Below are 22,208 nucleotides of genomic sequence, written 5' to 3' on the forward strand. Positions count from 1 at the left end.
GAAAGAGAATTAGTAATATAAAACTAAAAGTGATTCTAATTATTTAATTTAATTCTTATTTTTATATTTATTTAAAAATAAAAATATGTAGAAATAGAACTACACAAATTTATTTAAAAGATTAAATATAAATATGTTGTGATTGGATTAAGAAAAAAAAACATTAAATATGTAAAGTATTGATTTTTTTTCTTTAATATTCTTTTTGAATTATTAACACATATTGTATATAGGTATATAAATTTTACATTAAATATAAATAATTTCATGTTAAATAAAAAATTAAATATAAATTAATATTAAGACATCGATATGATATATTTCATATAAAATTGATTATTATAATTGAAATTAAGTTTGTGTAGAATTTTATATGTAAATAAAAAAAGACATGCTATTATGACTTTTTTAGAAAAAAAATAAAATTTTAGAATGTGTCACTTAACCAAGGAAAAAACAAAACACTTTTATATATATATGATATGATATGATTAGGTAAAGATATTTTAAATAAATTAAAAAAAATTTCTAAGAAGTTAACGAAATTTTACTTTTTAATTATTAATTTTTGATGTGGGTGAATTTTTCATTGAATTTAAATTTTAATGAAAAATTGATTAAAACGGTATTATAACCATTTTATCAAATCAATATCAAATGAAAGAAAAATTATATTTTTTATCAAATTAAAAGAATTTTTATTCTTTTATCAAATTTTGCAAGGGCGTCAGTGGACGGTTTGCATGTCAATCAAATTTTGAGATAAATTAAGAATTTTAAAAAAAATTTAATAAAAATTTCCTCTCGACAAAATGACTAGTTAATTTAATAAAAATTTTAAATTTATTATTAAAATGCATCGTATCTATTCAATTTTTTACTCAAACTTGACCAAGAAGGAAGTCAATTTACCATTAAAATGCATCCTATCCTATCAATTTTTTACTCAAACTTGACCAAGAAGGAAGTCAATACGAAATCGGGAGAAACCTAATCCAGAGCATCGCATGGTGAGGATCGGCTGACAAAAAATCATACATTGATGGTGCACACACCAAATACATTTCCAATTGGCGGGAAGACGCATTCATCGTCCTCATTGTTCTATACAAAACATTCACAGAAAATATATATATACACATTACCTAAATCCATAAGCGTTTTGCGAAGGAAGAAAAGTCCGCAGCAGAGATTAGGGCATCAATGTTAACCGGACGAGAAAGCTTGATCCGATTAATCGGCAAGCGCCGGAGGTTCCTCCCCAACCGTCAATCTCTTCTCTCCACCCCCCACCAGGCACTCTCTCTCTCTCTCTCTCTCTCTCTCCCTCCCTCTACAATGATGTATACATATATGTGTATATATGTAAAAAAAAAAAAAAAGCGACAATCAATTTAGGTGTTTTGTGATTTTCTAATCATTGATGGTGTTGTTCTTTGATTTTCTAGGGCTTTTTGAATCTCTGCGAAGGTAAAAATGGTGGGAATTTGACTTTCAGTGGAGAAGGATCATCAGAGCAAGGTTTGGATGGTGGAAGTGATAATAAAACTGTGGTTGAGATGTGCGCTCCTCGTGATTGGGTTACTTGTCCTGTTTGTGGTAACACAGTTTGCGGCGAAGATTATATGATTAATTCTCATTTGGGTTTGTATATCTACTTCTGATGTTTGTTTTTCAATAAATATGATTCATTAGGTATGTTGCTGTAGTGGATGTCATGTTTTAGTTGTTATTTGCTAATGTTTTTTTTAAAGATGTCATTGTATTAGTAGTAATTAAGAGCTAGTGGTCTTGATTGGAAAGTATGCTCTCAGTGATTGTATAGTCTGTCTATTGAGATGAACAAGCGGGCATATATGCAGATATAGATGAAACCAGGATTTCATTTGGGGGCCAAGAACATGTTTATTAAAAAATTTCAACTAATAATACAACTAATACCCTTTTTCCAACTTCTAGATAATTAGTGTTTTTTTTTTTTTTTTTTTTTTTCTCGTGTGCGCGTGCGAGCTATTTTTGCTTAGTAAGTTTCAAGCAGAAGCAGTACCAAATGGTCTGACACAAACTACCAAAAAAAAAAAAATTGTAAGTAGCTCATATAAGCGACACCAAATCCACGCGGTCTTAATTTAGGACATAACCCTTTTCCAACTTCTGGATAATCATTTTTTTTTCAAAGCTTATTTGAGCTATTTCTGCTTAATAGGCGGTAAGCACTACCACGTAATCTAGCCAAAAAAAAACTATAAGTAGCTCATATAAGCTATAGCAAATCCATGTGGTCTTAATTTAGGTCATAAAATAGCACCAAAAAAAATTATTTTTGTAACCCATATCAAGTGATTTATCAATCAAAGTGGTACTCGATGACTATTCATGTCATAGAATCCATTTATGAAGCTGCACCAAACTTTTGAACGACTTTCCTTTTTCAATCAAAGTATTTGTGAGAAACTTAACTTTTATCTTGTTTTATATTTTAGTTTAGCAACATTCATAGCTGAACATGCATATTTGTAATCTTTTGTAGAAACTTGAAGTGTAAGCACATGTCTAACCAACATGTAAAGTAAGTAGATCTTTCATTTTCTTGTTTTGACCAACCACAAACACCATTTAGAAATAGTTGGCAATTCCAAAAACCTTAAGTTTTTCATATCTTACCCTCATAATGTCTTAGTTGCCCTCTCAAATCCTCTACCTCCAGCTCTGTGAACTCTAGAGGGTAAAATTTGTCTAAAATCCTGGAAATATGTTCAATTTTGAAGGATTTGCACATATCTCTAGGATCTAGTGCAAAGCTAAGAGTAAGCAACTGCATTGCATTCTCACTAAAATGTTATTTAATTCTTTCAATAAAAATATCTATTCTATATTGATGCTCTACTGTGATTTCATCTTATTGATGGCAAGCCTAACCTTTCCTTGCAACATAATAAGTAGCTCATAATTAAAGTGTTTTCATTCCCAAGCTTCTAAGTTTGTATTGTGTTTCCTTTTTATTTTGACTAGAGTCTTATGGATTCTTTCTTATGGTTTTCAACCTATGGTTTCAGACACATGCCTAGCAAGAGGAACCAAACGTAAATTGAAGCAGCGCACACTTCTTCAGTTAAACTTCTGCTTACAATCAAAAGTTAAAACTCACTCAAGTGATTCAGATCATGTAGGGGCTAATGTTGTTCAGAAGGGTCCTGATAACATATTATGTGATACCATTCACAAATTGGATGGCTTTGTTGATGGTGATGAAAAAGCCAGTATACAGTGCAAATCACTCTTAAATTCAGAGTCTATTTTGTGCAGTGATGGTTCAGTCGAAAACCTGATCAATGGTGACGTTATCAACCACAGGGTTGGTTTGCCATCATTGCTTCCCAAGAATGAGATGCCCAAATATGAAATGGCTGAAACTATGGATGACATATGTGGGAGGGTCCTCGAAACTTTCATTGTTGGCCGTAAATTCAGTGATGATGCAGAGTTAAATCATGGGAAAAGTATCACACTTTTGAGGGATCCTGATAATATTAAGGATTGCAATGCTATCAAGGTTCCATCCCTTTGGCTTTGCCATCCACTTGACTAAGTTTTGTAGATTTATTCTCCTTAAAAACATTGCATGGTCCTTTTGAGTCAGGTTCTTTCTGCGGATTCTGGATGCGTTAAAGTACTTGGTTTTCTCCCTCGACAGTTGGCTCAATATCTGTCTCCTTTAATGGATAACTACTGCTTGAGTTTTGAGGTATTGTAACTATTTCAACGGAATTAATATTAGTCATTGATTTGCTGCATATTTTTTATTTAGATTATGCTTTCATCGCTCTCCGACCTTGTTATCTTGTAAGGACGTTCTGTTATCATTTTGAGCCGTATCCCTATTGTTCTTTGAACATTGTTTGTTGCTGCAAGATGTAGTATATGAAGTTCTATTAATTCTTTTTAGGGTCAATATAGTTACATGGGCCGTAATGCGAAAAAAAAAGAAAAAAAAAAAAAGAAAAATGGAAAGCCCATTGTGTATGAGACATGCCTGAGCTAGATACTATGATACATGGCATCAAGAAATTGTAGTCCGTGAACTGAAAAACTTAAATTGAAAAGTTAGATCCTGTATCATTTAGTAGAGAAATAAAATGACTTTGTATGAATAGATTAGTGAATGCATTGAAAAAAAAAGGTACCTATGATTGCTTATGTAAAAGCAATCCATAGCTACACAGCTAGAATTGCATCCATGTGTTTATGATAAATAAGGTAGCTGGAGAGTGAAGAAGATGCTAAGGAAAAGACAAGCTCCTTAAGTGGTTATGAGTGTTTTCAATCAAAGAATACACATGATTTCAAGAAAACCAGAAAGAAAATAGAATGTTTTTACATGGTCATCTTCTGGATAAAATAAATCTGACTCACAACTAGGATTTGAAGATTCTTAGTTATTCCCTCTTTCAGCTCACTTTTTCTCTCCTCCTTTGTGTGTGTGTGTGTGTGTGTGTGTGTGTGTTTTTATTTGAATGTTGTTTGCCTCACATGAACTTTTACTTAATTTGGTTGTTTCCAGACATCTTTTCTACAATACCAAGATGCATTAGGGTTCTATCCCACTTGAAGCTACACTAGTTATATTTTTTTCCTGAACAACTGAGTGTAGCAAATACTTTTATATATGTGTGTGAGTCACAACTGTATGGTCAACATCACTTCTGAAGGAAACTATGACACGCTAAAATTTGTGTGTACCTATTTTATGGTTGCATTATTTTTCCACGGGTCTGTAGCTTTTCTGTAAAACTCAGTTTTCTCATTTTTATTGATCACATTCTCAGAAGTTATTCTTAATCTCAAATTTATTTATTTTTCTCATTTGTTAGCTTTATGGAACATCAAAAATTTTACGCAAACAGGTTGTTTGGACAAGGTTTTCTTTTTACTCATTTTTTTTTTTTTTTGGTGATGTCCGAAGTTGTATTTATTCATTGAAATCCATAAATTTGAGGTCTAATCATAGGGATTTCGTAAGGTTTCTGAATACAGGAGCCATTGTTGTTTTTTATTTTATTTTTCAAAAATAGTTAGTGAGTGCACATTTCTGCAAGCTGCACATGTTCCAAAATTGGCATATCTTGTGGTGACCCAAGATTCGAGAGCCAAGACTCCTTAGACTTTGGGCCAAGATGGATGAGGGCAAAGGTGCCAAGTCTATGTACTTTGTCTCACATTGCTTGGTGAAGTGTGTGAAGTGTTGGGCTTTGGACTGTCATTGCGCAATGTGTTTTAAAGCTATACTGCCCTAGCTTGAAGTGGACAATATTAAATGATGTTGGGCCAAGGCGGTAAAAATGGTTTTAGAGCTAGCACCACCCAAAAATGTGGGGCAGGTCCTACATGTGTGGCCCTAAGGGGGGTGGGTTGTGGTGATCCAAGATCTAAGAGCCAAGACTTATGAGGCTTGGGGCCAAGATGGATGAGTTGAGGTGAAGGTACCAGGTCCATGTACTTTGTCGCACATTGCTAGGTGGAGTGTGTGAAATATCCTTGTGAGTGATAGTTTTTTACCATTATTGTACAATAATGTGTTAAAAAGACTTGTGGGCCTAGCTTAAAGCGGACAACGTGCAATGTGGGGCCTGGGCATTACATACCTACACCTTGTTAAGTTCTAATTATCAAGTTCAAGTGAAAATCTATTTTCTAATTGTAAATCCAGCTCAAAATGTCATATATAGTATTCATTATGATGAAAAACTGAGAACCAGACATTATTAGATTTTTGTTATTTTTTTGGATCACTAGATTTTTTGTTCATGATATTTACCTTGTGTTTGCCGTGCAGGGCTGCATAACTTCCGTTCCAAAACATTCTCTTGATGTTGTCCCAATTCAAATCATATGTCAAAATGAGATATATTTTGGTGAAAAGGAATATGACGGTATTCAGGTTGTTAAATCTTTGTGGAAAAATGCTTTCCATGTAGCTGAATCTGCAAAGTCTCATCCACCGAGCATGGCAAAATATCAGCAAAACTTTTCTTTGTTGATACAAGAGGTTTTAAGGAGCTATCCTCATCTTTTCAGCCATGATGAAAAGATTTTCTTGGGTACTGGTTTCTTTAGTTGATGTCATTATTTATGATCTTTCTAACAAATTATCAACTTACGATGATGTTAATACGTTTTCTGTTGACAGAAACTTTAACTTCACTTTCAGATGATAGCCAGAGACTTTTTGTTCGGCTGTATACAAGAAAAGGTTTTATATTGTTGTACATTTTTCCTGTTCTGTTGTTTGGTTGTCTAGTTAAATATATCATGTTCGCAAGTTATCCATTCTCACTTCTTAGCAATTTTATAGAAAGAGAAATAACTTGAGCCGTTTCGCTTCTATTGTGGCTTGCTCATGCGATGAAGCTTGTGTATTGTCACGGTTTTCCATTTATATCACTCTGATAGCATACAGGATTGTTAACAAAATCTGAGAAATTTGGAATATTCATTTATGGTAGGATGCTTACGATTTACAGATGTAACAAACTAATTCTAAGTTCATGCAGACTAAACATTTATGTTTATAATACCAAGACATTTTTAATTTATAGGAGCAACTATGTGATATTTCACGTAATATATTTATATATCAGAAGTAACAAAGTAATTTGAAGTTTCACCCATATCTAAGCTAGCAATTAGCCATCCGATATCATAAAGTTATTCAAGTTCAACTTAACTATGTTTTGAAATGTGTTACCATTACAATTAGTGTTACGTGGAATTTTTTTTATTTCCCCCAGAGCACCCGTGTGGCGTGTCCACCGAATATAATCAGGGTAAGGTTGTGGGACATGTGTTTGACACATGCACCAATTTAGACACTTGGATACTCTAATTTATATAATGTTTGAAGAAGAAAAATTCACATTTGCTAATAAAGAAATATTTCTTGCCTCATATGACTGATGAGAGAAATTTCATATCTTTCTTGTACTTTATTTAATGTCAAGTACATTTCTAAATAATTTGCATTATCTTATCGAAGAATATTCTACATTATGCAAAATATGCAGTGTTCAGGACATGTATCCATACCAACACCCAACTTTTGGATACGTATCGCAATATTCTAAGATTTATGTTTAGTAAGGTTTGATGCTTGGGTGTATTTGTTTCGTACTAAAAGTTTTTAAGACATTTCACCAAATAGTGAGTACTCAATTTGACACTAAGATTAAGATCCTTCATAGTGATGGCGGGACAGAATACATGGATGGTGCCTTTTGCACCTATCTTGATGGTTCATACTATGGCTGCAGATGAACTGAGTCAAGCTGAGTTCTAAAGGATTCCAAGGTTGGCTTGGTTCATTTGGATGGTGTATTTGAACACCTTTAAAATCTATTTTGGTTGCACCTAGCTTGCTTTAGTTTATTTGAGCTTCGGCTACAATCTGATGCTGAAGTCAATCACAATAAAGAACCGTACAGGGCTTTCAGTTGCTGAAGTACTTTACCGGGGAATTCTTTTTTTTTTTTTTTTTAAGGAGAGGACTTTTCATTCAATTCCCTTTGTTTCCATTAAAATATATATTTTTTTGGAGGCATCATTCAGACCTAAAATTTGTTACATCGCATACTTTTTCACCACTTAGCTGAGGGCCAGGGCCAAGAGGCAATTTAACAAGCACTGCAAAATGACTCTACACTGAGTGAAGACTAACATGGTCTTGATTTCACTCACAATCAATGGAACTAATCAAAGATGGAAAAAATGATACGAGAGATTTGTTCGAATATATATTAGAATTATTCTAATTGTTGTTTCTTTATTTACATTATTGTGATTCCGTTAATTAGTTCCTTAGTTCCTTTGTAATAGTTTTTTGATTGATTAATATAAAAGGGAGTGAGATCATAATCATCGCTCAAGTTTGTCTTTCATCAAACACACATGGTATCAAAGCCTTAGGGTTCGTTTCTTACGTCTCATCACCAGACGTCAACACCGATTGTCACCAAACACTAACCGATAGCACCAATCATCACTCTACAACATTCGGAGGTCACCCATCACCATTCGACTCCACCAAGGTGAGTTTCGGGCCTCTATATGCCCAGTTAGGGGTTAGGAACCAGCCCTGGTCCTTTTCGTGTCTCACCCAGTTTTTGGTCCTCATCGTTATTGACCCATACTCTTTCAATCTTCATTGAGATACACTCATCCACCTCTGGAGTGACTAGCGATCTCGACTGGCCCATCTGGATTGACCTGCGGCACCATCCAACTCCTTGGGTCTGCCTCTCGACTTCACCTAGTCCCACAGGCCTCTTTGATTAGGCCTATGGTGTGAGTAAACCATCTGCTCTTTTTTTTTCAGTTAGAAGAATCCTTTTTTGTTGTTAAATTTCTTCCAATCACTGTTTTGATTGAAGATTTCTCTTCTCTATTTGTTCTTTATTTTTCTGGGTCAATTTATTGGCTCTAATACTCAGCTTTGACTGATTTTGCCCATGGCTGTGATTGATATTGCTTGGTCCAGTTGATTTCAATTCATTCCATCTTTCGATCATTGTGATTAGTGCAGAATTTTTTGGTTGTGATAGTAGAGTATAAATGGCTAACCTAACTTGTCTAGTGAATCTACCACTACTTCTCACCCATCTAAAGTAGAGAGTCCCATTATGACTACAACATTTGAGAACCAAAATCCTAGCCTCAAAATCATTGCTTCTTTATCGAATGGTCAGAATTACCTTACGTGACTGTAGTCTTTGACATTTTTCTTAAAGAGTAAGGGAAAGATGGGTTATATTGATGGGCGAGTCCAAGCATAAGGAATCACCGATCCTAGTTATAGCCAATGTGAGATTACCAACTCCTTGATTATGGGATGGCTTATACATTCCATGGTTCCGGATATTGGTGAGGGGTACTTGTCCATGGAGATTGCCCAGGATATTTGGGATGTTGTGGCCACTACTTAGATTGGCCTAATCTAGAGGACGTGGATCTAATTCCGGTGCCCATTAGTCTAGTGAAGTTGACTCACATGTCTTTGCTCCGGGTGTTCAGTCGGGTAATCTGGGTGTTCAGACTTCTGATGCTATGTCTAGTATGTCTACTTCTGAGCTTGAGGATGTTTTGTGTCACTTGCTAGATCGCCGATCCTCCACTAGTCCTACAGGTGCATCTTCCTCTTCGTTTGCCCACATAGGTAACTTAGCATCTTCTCCTAGTGCCTTTCTGTCCCATAAGTCTTTATCATGGATTATTAATTTTGGTGCCTCAGATCATATATCTGGGTCATCTAATCTTTTCTCGGACTATAAGCCCGTTTCTGGTCAGGACAAAGTTAGGATTGCAGATGGTATTATTTCTTCTGTTTCTGGGAAAGGTTTAATCCATGCCACTCCTTCTATACCTTTGTCATCTATTTTACATGTTCCAAACTTCTCTGTTAATCTTTTATCATTGAGTTGTCTTACTCGGGATTTGAACTATAGTGACTTTTTTCCCTGATCATTGTGTTTTAGGACCTTATCACGAGGAGGACGATTGGCAGTGGTAGAATGGAACACGGTCTTTATATCCTGGATCAGACAGACTAGCTGGCTCATCATTCCGTCTAGGTTCCAACCACCAAGGACGACTTATGGCTGTGACATTGGCATTTTGGACATTCGTCTTTTTTATTACTTAGGCATTTATTTCATCTTGTTTTTACTAAAATAATGTTTCTTAGTTTCATTATGAGTCATGTCAACTTGGCAAACAACACAGAGCTTCTTTTGCTCCGAGTCTTAATAGAAGTTTAGTACCTTTTTCCTTAATACATTTTGATGTTTAGGGTTCATCTCGTGTTGCATCTTTGAAAGGTCATAGATGGTTTGTTACTTTTATAGATGACTTTTCTCGTACTACTTGGATGTAGCTGACGAAAAAAATAGTGATTTTTTTTTTTTTTTTTTCCAAAATTTTCATAAAATGATTGGTACTCAATTTGGTGTAGTAGTAAAACTCTTGCGTTCTGATAATGGGGGTGAATATATTGATTCAGGGTTAGCGAGATATTTTTCCACACATGGCATTGTCCATCAGCCTTCTTGCACCAACACCCTTCAGCAAAATGGGGTTTCCCAACACAAGAATCGTCATTTTCTTGATATAGCTCGCTGTATGTGTTTCTTTATGGGTGTGCCTTGATCCTACTGGGGCAAGACTGTTCTCACCGCTGCATATCTCATTAATCATCTTCCTACCCAAGTGTTGCAAAAACAAACTCCACTCCAAGTTCTCTTAGGTTCCGAGTCTTTGTTTTCTATTTCCCCTAAGATCTTTGGTTGTGTCTGTTTTATCTATAATCATTCCCCCACTCGGAGTAAGTTGGATTCTCGCTTTCTCAAGTGTGTTTTATTGGGGTACTCGCCAACTCAAAAGGGGTACAAGTGTGATCACCCTCCATCTCGTAAGTAGTTTGTCTCAATGGATGTCACCTTCTTCGAATCCTAGTCCCACTTCTTGTCCTGTTCGGTGTCACAGTCATCCCTTCAGGTGGAGTCTTGGAAAGAAGAGATTCCTGTTGCCCCTGGATCATTACCAATTGAGGAGATTGTCTAAGGTGAACCAAATGTTACTAGCAATACAGAATCTGGTATGTCATCAAGGACATGGAAGGGCAAGTTTGTCAGGGACAAAGAAAGATAGAAAGTCATTTGGATGCAGGAGACCATTTTTGATTAGCCACTGCTGTCTTCTTCTGTTGATGAGAGTCTAGGTAACCTTCGTGTTTCCCTTGAGTCCACTGATATTACTATACCTAAGCATACTGATCTTGATATACCTATTGCCAAACGAAAGGGTGTAAGATCTTGTACTCATCACGCTATCTCTAACTTTGCATCCTTGTCTTATTTGTCTTCCTCATATAAAGTCTATGTCAAAAATTTCCTCTATTAATATACCTAATCATTTTCAGGATGCTCTTGCTATCTCTGAGTGAAAACTTGCCATGGTAGAGGAAATGAAAGTACTTCATAAGAATGACACTTGGGAATTGACTAAATTGCCTAGAGGCAAACGAACTGTGGGCTGCAAATGGGTGTATACTGTAAAGCACAAGGCGGATGATTCAATTGAGCGGCATAAGGCTCGACTTGTGGCAAAGGGTTTTACTTAAACCTATAGGGTGAACTACCAAGAGACATTTACTCTAATTGCAAAGATGAATTCAGTCAGAGTTCTTCTCTCTCTAGCAGCTAATCTGGATTGGCCACTTTATCAGCTTGATGTGAAGAATGCTTTCCTGCATGGTGACCTGAAGAAGAGGTGTATATGGACATTCCTCTTGGCTTTGAACCTCTTCAAACTAAGGGGAAGGTGTATTGACTTCGAAAATCATTATATGACCTCAGACAGTCCCCTAGGGCTTGGTTTGAGAGGTTCACTCAGGCGACGTTGAAATATGGCTTCAAATAGAGCCAGGCTGATCGTACTCTGTTTGTTAAACACTCCTCTCATAGTAAGACTACAGCTCTCATTGTATATGTGGATGACATAGTGCTTACAGGAGATGATGTTGAGAAAATTCCTTTGTTGAAGAAGTGTTTGGCAAGTGAGTTTGAAATCAAATACTTGGGGAACTTGAAGTACTTTTTGGGGATTAAAGTGGGTAGATCCAAAGATGGGATTTTCATCTGTCAGAGAAAATGTCCTTGACTTGTTGAAGGAAATAGGAATGCTTGGAAGCAAAACCTGTGACACACCACTAGAACCCAATTTAGTGATGATAGTGGAAGAGCAACCGTTGATAGGGGGAGTTATCATAGACTAGTTGGTAAACTCATTTACTTATCACATTCTCGTCCAGATATTACTATTGTTGTTAATGTGGTTAGCCAGTTCATGCATGCTCCTCATAAAATACACTTGGATGCAATTATGAGAATTTTGAGATACTTGAAATTTTCTCTTGGAAAAGGTCTTTATTTTTGCAAATATGACCTCTTAATGTGGAAGCTTATATAGATGTTGATTGGGTAGGCTCAGTAACTGATAGGAGGTTCACTTCAGGGTATTGTTCTTTTGTTGGAGATAATTTGGTTACTTGGAGAAGTAAGAAACAGAATGTGGTTGCTAGGTCTTGTGCAGAAGCTGAGTTTAAAGCTATGGCACAAGGTGTGTGAGCTCTTGCGGATCAAGTTATTGCGTGATCTAGGAATTGGCTAGACAAATTCCATGCGGCAATATTGTGATAATAAGGCTGCTATCAACATAGTTTACAATCCGGTTCAACATGACAAGACAAAACATGTTGAGATTGATTGTCACTTCATCAAAGAGAAGCTCACTAGTAGTGGCATAATATGTACTTCATTTGTGAAGTCTGATGAACAACTTGCAAATATCCTCACAAAGGGAGTTGGAAGTAAACCTTTTCATGATATTCTTGCGAGAGATATCTTTGCACCAGTTTGAGGGGGAGTGTTAAAATATATGTTAGAATTATTCTTATTGTTGTTTCCTTATTTAGATTATTGTGATTCCCTAAATTAGTGCCTTAGTTCCTTTGTAACAGTTTTTTGATTGATTAATATAAAAGGGAGTGAGATCATAATCATCCCTCAAGTTTGTCTTTCATCAAACAAACAAGATTGTGAAATAGGAAAGTGGTCAGTGGAGTCTTGCAAAGGAGAGTACGGTATGAATCCAAATAGAATAGGAAACCCCTATTCCAAAACGTAACAATTAGATTCAAGTGGTATCAATCTCATGCCAAATTACATGTGTCATCTTACTGGGTTTAGTCAACTCTTGCCTTCCTTCTTGGACTTGTCCTCCTATAAACCAGTTTCTTGCTTTCCTTCTTGGACTTGTCCTCCTAAAAACCAGTTTTTCATATTCTTGTGCTAACCTTAGCAAACTAGCACTTGTTGTACCATGTTGTGACTTCATGAGACAATCCAAGATGAACTGGAGTTGCTCAAAGTCGGTTAGTTTTTACAAGAGGTATAAAGTGGAAAAAAACTGGCTATTTAGCTAAGAGTGAACTGTGCATGAGCTGTTTGGTTTATTCTTCATGCTGAATTCTTCATTTGTTCTATATGCTTGGAAGTGGTTCAAATGTTCATGCACCGGCATAATCCAAACATAATCTGAGAGTTATCTCTCATTCTGAGTTATGTAGTGGTTTTCTCATTTCAGGGCCATGGTTTCGGATTTCTAATATTTTCTACCCCGAAATATCTGATTGCAACCAAGCATTCAAGGAACTCTCTGGTAATTCAATTCTATTACTTAATTATACGTCTAATCTCTTATCTTGCCAAAATTTCAAGTTGGCTATATTTGATAGCAACTTCACCTTTAACAGAAAATTCATTTATCTTGTCATAATACAGCAACGGGCTATATTCGTTCTGTTGGGTCCATCTGTGACCTACAGGATAATGACTTGAAGGAGGTTCTAAATGTGCTTACTGTTTCTGAGCTACGTGAAATTTTGTGTAAGCTTAAAAAGGTTTGGATTTGTTAAACATATCTAACCCTGAAATTACAGCTAAATTGGTTTCTATTATGTATGTGTTCATGTTTATGTTATTGGTTTGACTATTGAATTATTATGCTTGGAAGATTAACTTCACAACCAGTATTACATCACCCCTTGGATTTGTCCTCTTTGAGATGAATGTGTGCATTAGCAACATTTGATTATCTGTTCTTTCGAAAAAGTGAGTATTTTATTACCAGTATGTTTAGACAAATGTTCATCATTTTGTTATTGCCTAGAACTGTGTAATATAGTTTCTTGATAATTTTCTTGATGGCATGAATATTGTCATGGTTTATCTCTGTCTGTTGAGTTTGGACTATTTGGCCCATTTTTCAAGCAAGCATTCACAACCATTGAACTTCATTATTAGTAACAGATGTGGTTTACTCAGCAGGTATGAGAGAAACCTGTTGGCCCGCATTGACTTGCTCCTCACCCCCTCTTTTCATGGTCGGATGACTGGATGGAGCAGAAGGCCAGTCGCTGGACACCCACTGTCCACCGGCAACCGAGCTGTTCTCGTCCTATTCACCACCAACTTCTATTCTTCTCTATTTCATCTTCTTCACCCCCCCCCTCCCTTCTTTCTTTTTAATGAGAAAGATCTGTTCCTGTTTTATTTTGTTCGTTATTTATCTTTACTGTTTTATTTTGTTTGTTATTTATCTGTGTTGCCTTTTTTTTTTTCTTCATTTCCTTTCTCTCCCCTGATCAGATTCTTCTTATTTTGGTACCGAAAAGTTTAAGGCTCTGTTTGGTTGAGTTTTCTGAATAAGAAAGTTCTAAAACTAGGTTGGTGAAAAAATAGAAACACATTATTTTCATATGGCTTTTTGTAGATTGTAAAAATTTAAAAATATCCCTTTTTGTGTGTTTATTTTTGTCAAACTAGTTTATAATTTAAAAAAAAATTCAGAAAACTAAGTTCTGAAAACTCAACTGGACAGGGCCTAGATTTTTTTTAATGGTTTCAACCATTAAAAAAGTGAAATGCTGTTAAGAGTTTTAAATCTTGAATTTTAGATTTTGCCATTAAAACTAACTGTTTGATGAAATTCCACAGAAGACCGGGATACACTTTTATTAATTCAATCTCTAGTCCACTTGTGCAATAGGAAAACTGTATGTCTGCTGGTTATGATTTGCTACCCTATTCTGAGAAATCCCATCTCATCGAGCCAACCTAATGTGACCAAAAGAGAATATTTGTCTTCAAGTTGTTTTTAATGCACACATGTACTCACTGGAGCATTATGGGTGGTTCCTTCTAAATTTGATTGATTCCGTAGTTTATGCTCCTAAAGTGTTGCACTGGCCTCTGATGACTACACAGTACAAGACTACTGTGTGGACAGATACGGGTCAAACATTTCTTGAAGGCTGCACTCTCTCACAAAGGGTTGGGACACTCTTAGAAATGTAGTTGTGAAGTTGTTAGAGCAGTGTTATAAAAGGCGCAAGGCTCGTCCAGGAGCAAGACCAGTATCTTGCACATGATCAGGCGACGCGATTTGAAGGAAGCACGCCTAAGGTGCTCAACTGGGTGAGGTCGTGCGCCTGATGGGCTTTGTTTTTTTGTTGAGATTTGACCATTGATTTAAGTTAATATATGAGGGATTACAACTCTTAATTACACAAGCCATTACAGAGTACATTTAACCTGATTTTCATGATAGAAAACCCTAACTAGGCGCTGAGCAGTTTTTTCAGAGACTTGGTTATTTATTTATTTATTATTTTTTTCCCTATCGTGATTGGTGCTGAATGTACTCTGTATATTAAGAGTTGTAATCCCCCTGCACCATATTTTAACTTAAATCAATTGTCAGATCTCAACAAAAAACAAAGCAATGTGAAATATAAACAGAGCCCATCAAGTGCATATATTGCGTCTCACCCAGCCACTTCCTTCAGATTGTGTTGCCTGGCCATGGGCAAAGTGCTGGTCTTGTGCTTGGATGCGACTTGTACCTAGGTGTGCCTTCTGTAATGCTGCTAAGGATCAAGTAATATAAAAAAGAAAGTTTAAATCTGAAGTAAAACTTTTTAGTAGTATAGTAATATGTTAGCATGACATGATTTATGCTTGTGACTGCTTTTAATTGTCTGGCTACTTTTGAGAAATTGCTTCGCTGGCATCACTTTCCTGAGCTTGATGCAGGCTTTATGGAGCATGATGAGGCAGACCTTAGCTAGACTGCTTGCTAAATTCCTGCATCCCACCTATTTTTTGACCATGTTAATTTTAAACAGGAGCATCCCTTCAAAGCTAATGGGAGAATTAGGCAGGCAGTATGGATTTGTCATTTTGGTGTATTGACTAAATTTTTTGTGGAGTACAATTTGATTTTTTGTAGAAATATGTTTCTACAGTACCTGTCTGTATTATAACATTGAGTTCTCATTCTAGGCAAACATATATTTATTGAAGGACTAACATTTTTGCTTTAAGACAAGTCCGGTCTCTGCCACTGGACTTCCTGAGTAAAAAAAATTACTTTTAGCAATAGATAAAATTGTAATTTTCTTTTTCTCTAACTTTCTAGTCATGAATTTGTGTTGTTATTTAAAAGCACTCATGGTTTGTACTTTTTAATTTGTCATCTGATAAGTTTTTAACTTTTCTTTTCTTTGGCTTGTACTCTTTGTTTCCTTTTCCACCCCGCTTCTGTTGAGTCATCAGAAATGCAATTTTGGTTCAAGAAAGCAAGATTTTATTACATCACTTCTTTCTTCATATGCGGATGGATTATGGTATACAAGTTTTTCTTTTCCGATTTATTGAGTTTGTGAATTGATAGGGCATGTCAAGTTCTGTATTTATTGTTTTTGGTTTTCATTTGTTGATTATGCAGCCCAGTCCTACCAAATGTGGTTTTGGAGAAAACAGGAACATGTATTCAGATATCTTCATCAGCTGAATCCCTTATTTGGCGTGCTGAGGTGATTGATCAGAACTTTGTGACAAGTTGGAATCCAGTATATAATTTTACTTATGAAAAATCATGCATGAATTTTGTTGCTTCATACAGAGGCTTTTCTTCCTGAATGGAGAACAGGATTTGTCAGCATTTTTACTTGTGGATTTGGGGATTGTCAAGTATCCAAATTACAATTGTATAATCTCAAACCAAATTTTCTCAAGCCGCAATGATTTGCTTGCCTATGAAGAGGTATGGGCAAATTTTTATATAAAAAACTACACCCAGTTTAGTCCCCATTTGATGTATTGACATATTTCTATCTGGAATATTATTGTTGCCTGTACTGATTGTAACATTTACCTGTGCAGGCCATAGAAGTGGCACAAATAATGGATCAGTCTATTGACGAAAATAACAATGAGTTGGTTTTAAGATGCATAGAGTTATCTGGCTCCCGTATATCCAACTCTTCTAGTAGAGCAACTCAATCATCAACTTCTGAATCACTGGTGACATGTTTCTCATGCTTTTCGGCTTTGTGGGTCTACTCAAAGGTGGTTTTGCTAGGTGTCTCTTTTCTTGAGTGTGAGCGAAGGTTAGAAGTATGGCCGTGGTTTATTACTTTTTTTAATGCTTTTATTCTAAACAATGATAAGATCTTTCGTGTGACATTTTCCTTCTGCTTTTTCTGTTTTCAAATTCTATTTTTTTTTTAGTTTCACTTGAATAATAGTGGCTTCCATTTTAATCATTTTTATTGGCTTCATTTTTGTCTCAGCCAATTAGAACTAGGATATTTTCTATGGACAGTCATTGGTGCACATTAGTATGTAATAAAAGTTAAATAGATGAAGAATGGGACTAAAAAATTCAGTTCGTGTAATTCCTTTCCCCTGTAGGCGCCCCCCCCCCCCCCCCCCCCCCTCCCCAACACACACACACAAAAAAAAAAAAATGTAAAAGAAAGAAAAAAGAAAAAAGAAGATAATTGCTAACAGTTGGTAGGTTTCTATATCTGCTTAAGTTGTCAGTTGCCCAACTTTGAAACTGCTGCATGTTTTGTCCTTTGCTGTTGCTTTTTTTGATTCATGTCCTTTGCTGTTGCTGATCCTAAATGTGAGAGGCAATTGATGAGGAAAAAGGGGAAGATAGCAATAGACAGAAGCATTAGAGAACAAATTTTCACTCTCAAATTTATCATTAATTAAAAAGTGAAGGGAAGGAAGAAGAGAAGGGAAGAGTAGAGAAGAAAGAATGTAAGACAAAATAGGGGATTTTTGTATGAGATAATGAACTCATCCAACACCCATGTATTTAACATTTGATGGAAATAATAAATGAAGAGAGCAAAACAAAATAGCGTTTTTGGTTTGAGATAATGAACTCATACCATCATCCATGTATTTATATTTAATAATCGCATAAATTTCATTGTACCTTTATCTCAAAGAACAATAATAAAACTAGCAAGATAACAAAAACAGGCACGTAGGACAAGGAAATCTCAATCGGAATAGTATTCAACTGTTTGCCTCACACATGCTGCATTATTGCATCACTACACTATGGTTGTGTTTGGAGCATGGATCTGGAAAGGGAAAGGGAAAAGGAAAAGGAAAAGGAAAAGGTAGGTGAAATGTGAAAGAAATATATCTACATTTTACACACCTTTTCCTTTTTCCCTTCCCTTTCCAATCCCTACTCAAATCCATACTCCAAACCTTCATACTTGAACCCAAATTCTCATTCATGTCATGGATTTACTGAGGGGGTTGGCTGGGGACATGGTGCCCCATAAATGCAAATGATGTAGGGTGCCCTAGTATTCATGCAACTTTGGCCTTCAATGCACAGGCCTCTGTCCTTGTTTAAACTTTATTCCCAAAGCGGTTTAAAAGGTTTTAATTTTATTACCAACTTTGGACCTTCAACTTTGTTTGGGAATAAAATTTAAAAAATAGATATTAGAACTTTTAATTCACACTTCTTTCCCAACATAATAGAAGTGGGAAAATGATTTCTTCCTTGTTTAATATAATAAAATATTAATGTATTTGCAACTTAAAAAAATGAAATTGTTATTTTCATGTATATATAAAAATGTAAATTTGGTTGTTATCGCGTCACCACTGTCCCTGTCTAAATTTTTTGAAAATTACCATATTCAATAAAACCCTAGGAAGCCAATCACTTCTCTTTTTTCTCTTCCATTTTTATGATAATGACAAAAGTTTAAAGTGCCAATAATAAAAAAGAAAACCCAATGAACACAGGAGATTGCGGTCGATTCTAATAATCTGCTAGATATTAATGAGGGTTCTATTCTTTGCATCCAACTTGTTGCTTGTTAAATAGTCTCTGGACTGGATAATTGTTTACCCTTCTCAGGTACAACGATGCAATTAATTTATTGAAGCAGCTGCTAATTAATTTTACGTCTGATGGAAGAAGAGGATATTGGACTTTGAGGTTGTCAATTGATTTGGAGCATCTGGGTTGTCTCAATGAGAGCCTTTCGGTTGCTGAAGATGGGTTACTAGATCCATGGGTTCGTGCTGGTTCCAGAACAGCATTGCAAAGGCGGGTGTTACGTTTGGGAAAACCACCGAGGCGCTGGAAAACTCCCAGTTTTTCTGAGTCTGTCAAGAGGAAGATCACTGAGGTGGTTGTGAATTTGATTTTTTAAGGGTTGTGTTTTTAAGCTTTCTCATGCTGATTAAACTTGAGTCATCTTATGCCTATGGGTTTTATCAGGGGTGATGAGCAAACATGAATGCTTATCTAATTGCGGCTCTGATTATTTTTCATTTGTTGATAATTTAGGTGCATGTTCAGGGGAGACCATTGAACTGTAGGACTGGGATGAAGAGCAGGTTCTATGGTGAAGATGGAGAACAATGCGGAGTTGAGCAGCTTGCTATGCAATATTATTCCGGAGAAGGAGGTGGGTGGCAGGGTGTACATACAGAGAGTGGCATTTGGTTGAGTATTTTTGGGCTTCTTTTGTGGGACATTATTTTTTCCGATGTACCAGATGTCTTTCGCACTAGATTTCAGGTACTTCATGGTGAGAAAATTACCATAGCTCTTGTTGTTGCTTTGCTTTTTTGATGAAGTTGATGCTTATCGTCTTTGTGGTCAGATGACTCAGATGGTTCTTAGTTGTGGCATATACATTTGAAGTGAATGTATGTTACTTTTCTCTGATGCACTTCATACTATATTCATCTATCCAGTCATGGTATCCCCTTTTAGATTTGGAGATAATCTGAAATGGAGCTGTCAAGCCTCATTTATTTTTTCTAGATGGATCACCTAGCTTCTTTTACTTAACAAAAATGAGGTTACTTTTTAAGAGTAAAGCACTTTAGTAGGTGTGAAGCTCACATGTTTGGTTTTTCTTTCAAGTATGTTTCAACTCCCAAAATTTAATAAATGGACTTTTTTAACGTTGTGGTAGCTGATTTCTTTTATAGAAGAGAATGAAAGAAAGCTTAGACATGGTTAAAGAGTGAGGAATTAAATATTTTATCTAAATTCTCATGTCTAAATTTATCATTGTTCTTAAGATTACAAATGTTCTTTACGCTTATTCTCATGACAATCTCCCTTAATGTTGGTGCTAGTACAGCTTGTGTGCCTTATTATCTATTTGGTCAAATACCTGGCGACAAACTCCTATGTTATTTTTATCAAAATTGTGTATGCAGTGTGATCTATAATTTGTTACCATTCATGTACTAGATGAACTATGTGATATTACTACTCATTTGCATTTTTCTAGTAGTAAATCATTGAAATTTAAGTTCGTGAAATACATTTTTTTTAAAATTATTTATCAGCTTAATATTGATTTGTTGATTTTAGTCATCTAAATTGGACTTGATCCGACCGCTTAAACTTTCTTATACCTTACTTTTGGTCCCCCCCAATACTGTAATCCTGGTTCCACCCATGGGTGCAAGATATTTAAAGAACAATATTTCTAAACCATGTCTCAAAAATTCATCCAAGGATGTTTAATCAATTTAACTCTAAGCATTTAAGTATGAAATGAAAATATGAATGTCATTCAATAACACCTAGGACGATACATCATTCTCCCCTTGAAAAGTTGACAAGTAATATATTCTTAATATATATATATATTTTTTCTCCCTCCTCTCTCTATACATATATCCAATTTACGTACTCCTTGTCAAAAGATTCTTCTATTGCTTCATTTTCAAACTGAGGCCATTCTATTGCTTCATTTTCAAACTGAGGCCATTCATTTTGCAGACCGGCCCTTTAGATTTGGATACTGATGGGTTTTATGAAGCAAGAAAGAGTCTCCTAGAACCACTACTTGAAAAAATCTATGATGGAATGGCTGAAGAGATCCTTATTACATCATGGGAATCACATTTAGGAACAGCTTGTCGCGGAGTTAACTGGGACCGACATTCACTATCTGAGCTTCGGGCAGCCGTGACATGCATTGGTGGCCCTTGTTTGGCCTCAATCTGCCGGCACTTGGCTCAAGGTTACCGGAGCTGGTCTAGTGGAATGCCTGATTTATTGTTATGGCGCTTCCATGGTGATTATAGTGGTGAAGCCAAGCTTGTTGAAGTTAAAGGCCCCAGGGATCGACTCTCTGAACAGCAGAGAGCTTGGCTGCTGTTTTTAATGGATTGTGGCTTTAATACCGAGGTTTGCAGAGTGAGTCCTGCTTCAGTATCTGGATGAAATCATGTTGTTTTGCTACAAGATTGTTTGTATGAAACTTTATCAAAGAATGGCTGCTAACGACAATTAAAGAGAGCATTCTATTTTGAGAATAAGTGAAGAGTTTACCCTGCAAATTGTGAACATGGTTGGAAATTCTTGCAGAAGGGTGTGTGCTTTCTTTTCCGGAGAAACTTGAAGAAGAGATGTGGAAAAATTCTCAGATGGCAACTCATGGGCACAATGTTTTCATGACTTTTCATCTTCTAGAAGGCAATTCGCCTTGGGCATGTTGCCATCATCGTAATCATTACCATTGCCGTTGCCATTGTATTTTATTTTTCAGAAACGTTTTTCATTGTACCAAATGGCCTAAATGGCACCTCGATTGACAGTGTAATGCTAGGATTTATCAAGAATGAGGTGATTACAGTTGACATTCTAGTTATTGTTTCAGAGATCAAGAGCAAGAGCAATTACGTGGAGGGGTTGCCAATTCCTATGAGAAATGGGAAGTTAGACATTTGTAAATACTGAAAGTACTTACCAAAAAATACATATAGATTTAGAGTTTTGAATTTAAATTGAATGTTCAATTTAGTAATTCATGCCTGAAGTAGCAATGATCTGATAATTTATTGAATTATGTTAAATGTAGAAGTTCTATTTTTATTTTATTAGTGCTATACAAGTTGAGGTTTTTTTTTTTTATTACAATGTATCTCAATATAATGAAATAGTGAGTTAATAAGTTATACGAGCAGAAAATTTATACAACATTCTTGTACAAAATGATATAGTTGAATTAGGGGCATTCATTTCTATACAAAATACTTGTTAAGATGGCTTTTAAATTTAAAAATGTCGTTGAATACTTCACAGACATTTTATTTTATTTTCAATTAGTTAATGACTCCATCTAAAAGAGCCATATCAATAGAATATTTTTGGATGGTTTAGAAACCTAATCAATCAAAATGGTCATTTTACCGAGTCAGGAAAAAATAAAAACAAAGGGAATGCTTAATTTTTTTTTA

The 22,208-nt window shown here is 35.6% G+C and overlaps 1 protein-coding gene across 6 annotated transcripts; it reads left to right on the top strand.

Annotated features, from left to right (window-relative positions):
• Positions 1-944: 944 nt before the first annotated feature.
• Positions 945-21,775, top strand: LOC114263134 (zinc ion binding/nucleic acid binding/hydrolase). 6 transcript variants are annotated; one of them, XM_082878039.1, is made up of 16 exons: positions 945-1,296; positions 1,449-1,644; positions 3,057-3,553; positions 3,641-3,745; positions 5,834-6,098; positions 6,188-6,250; positions 13,192-13,266; positions 13,389-13,507; positions 16,224-16,294; positions 16,396-16,483; positions 16,573-16,713; positions 16,833-17,059; positions 18,853-19,129; positions 19,288-19,521; positions 19,607-19,652; positions 20,746-21,775. In XM_082878039.1, the coding sequence occupies exons 1-15, from the start codon at positions 1,204-1,206 to the stop codon at positions 19,643-19,645; spliced, it is 2,490 nt and encodes an 829-aa protein (XP_082734165.1). In that variant the 5' UTR covers positions 945-1,203; the 3' UTR covers positions 19,646-19,652; positions 20,746-21,775. The 6 variants fall into 6 exon arrangements, with proteins under 6 accessions (XP_082734165.1, XP_082734167.1, XP_028059434.2 ...); XM_082878041.1 differs by having other exon boundaries at positions 18,853-19,126; XM_028203633.2 differs by lacking the exon at positions 19,607-19,652 and having other exon boundaries at positions 19,288-19,531.
• The last annotated feature ends 433 nt before the right edge of the window (positions 21,776-22,208 follow it).

This window comes from Camellia sinensis, chromosome 7 (assembly GCF_055761805.1).
Source record: "Camellia sinensis isolate YWXY chromosome 7, ASM5576180v1, whole genome shotgun sequence".
Taxonomy (NCBI): Eukaryota; Viridiplantae; Streptophyta; class Magnoliopsida; order Ericales; family Theaceae; genus Camellia; species Camellia sinensis.

Coding starts and splice junctions, on each gene's coding strand:
- LOC114263134 (XM_028203631.2), top strand. CDS start 1,204: ATGTTAACCGGACGAGAAAGCTTGATCCGATTAATCGGCAAGCGCCGG. Junction 1,645..3,056: donor TATGATTAATTCTCATTTGG/GTTTGTATATCT, acceptor CTATGGTTTCAG/ACACATGCCTAGCAAGAGGA. Junction 13,508..16,223: donor TTTTGTGTAAGCTTAAAAAG/GTTTGGATTTGT, acceptor TTGAGTCATCAG/AAATGCAATTTTGGTTCAAG.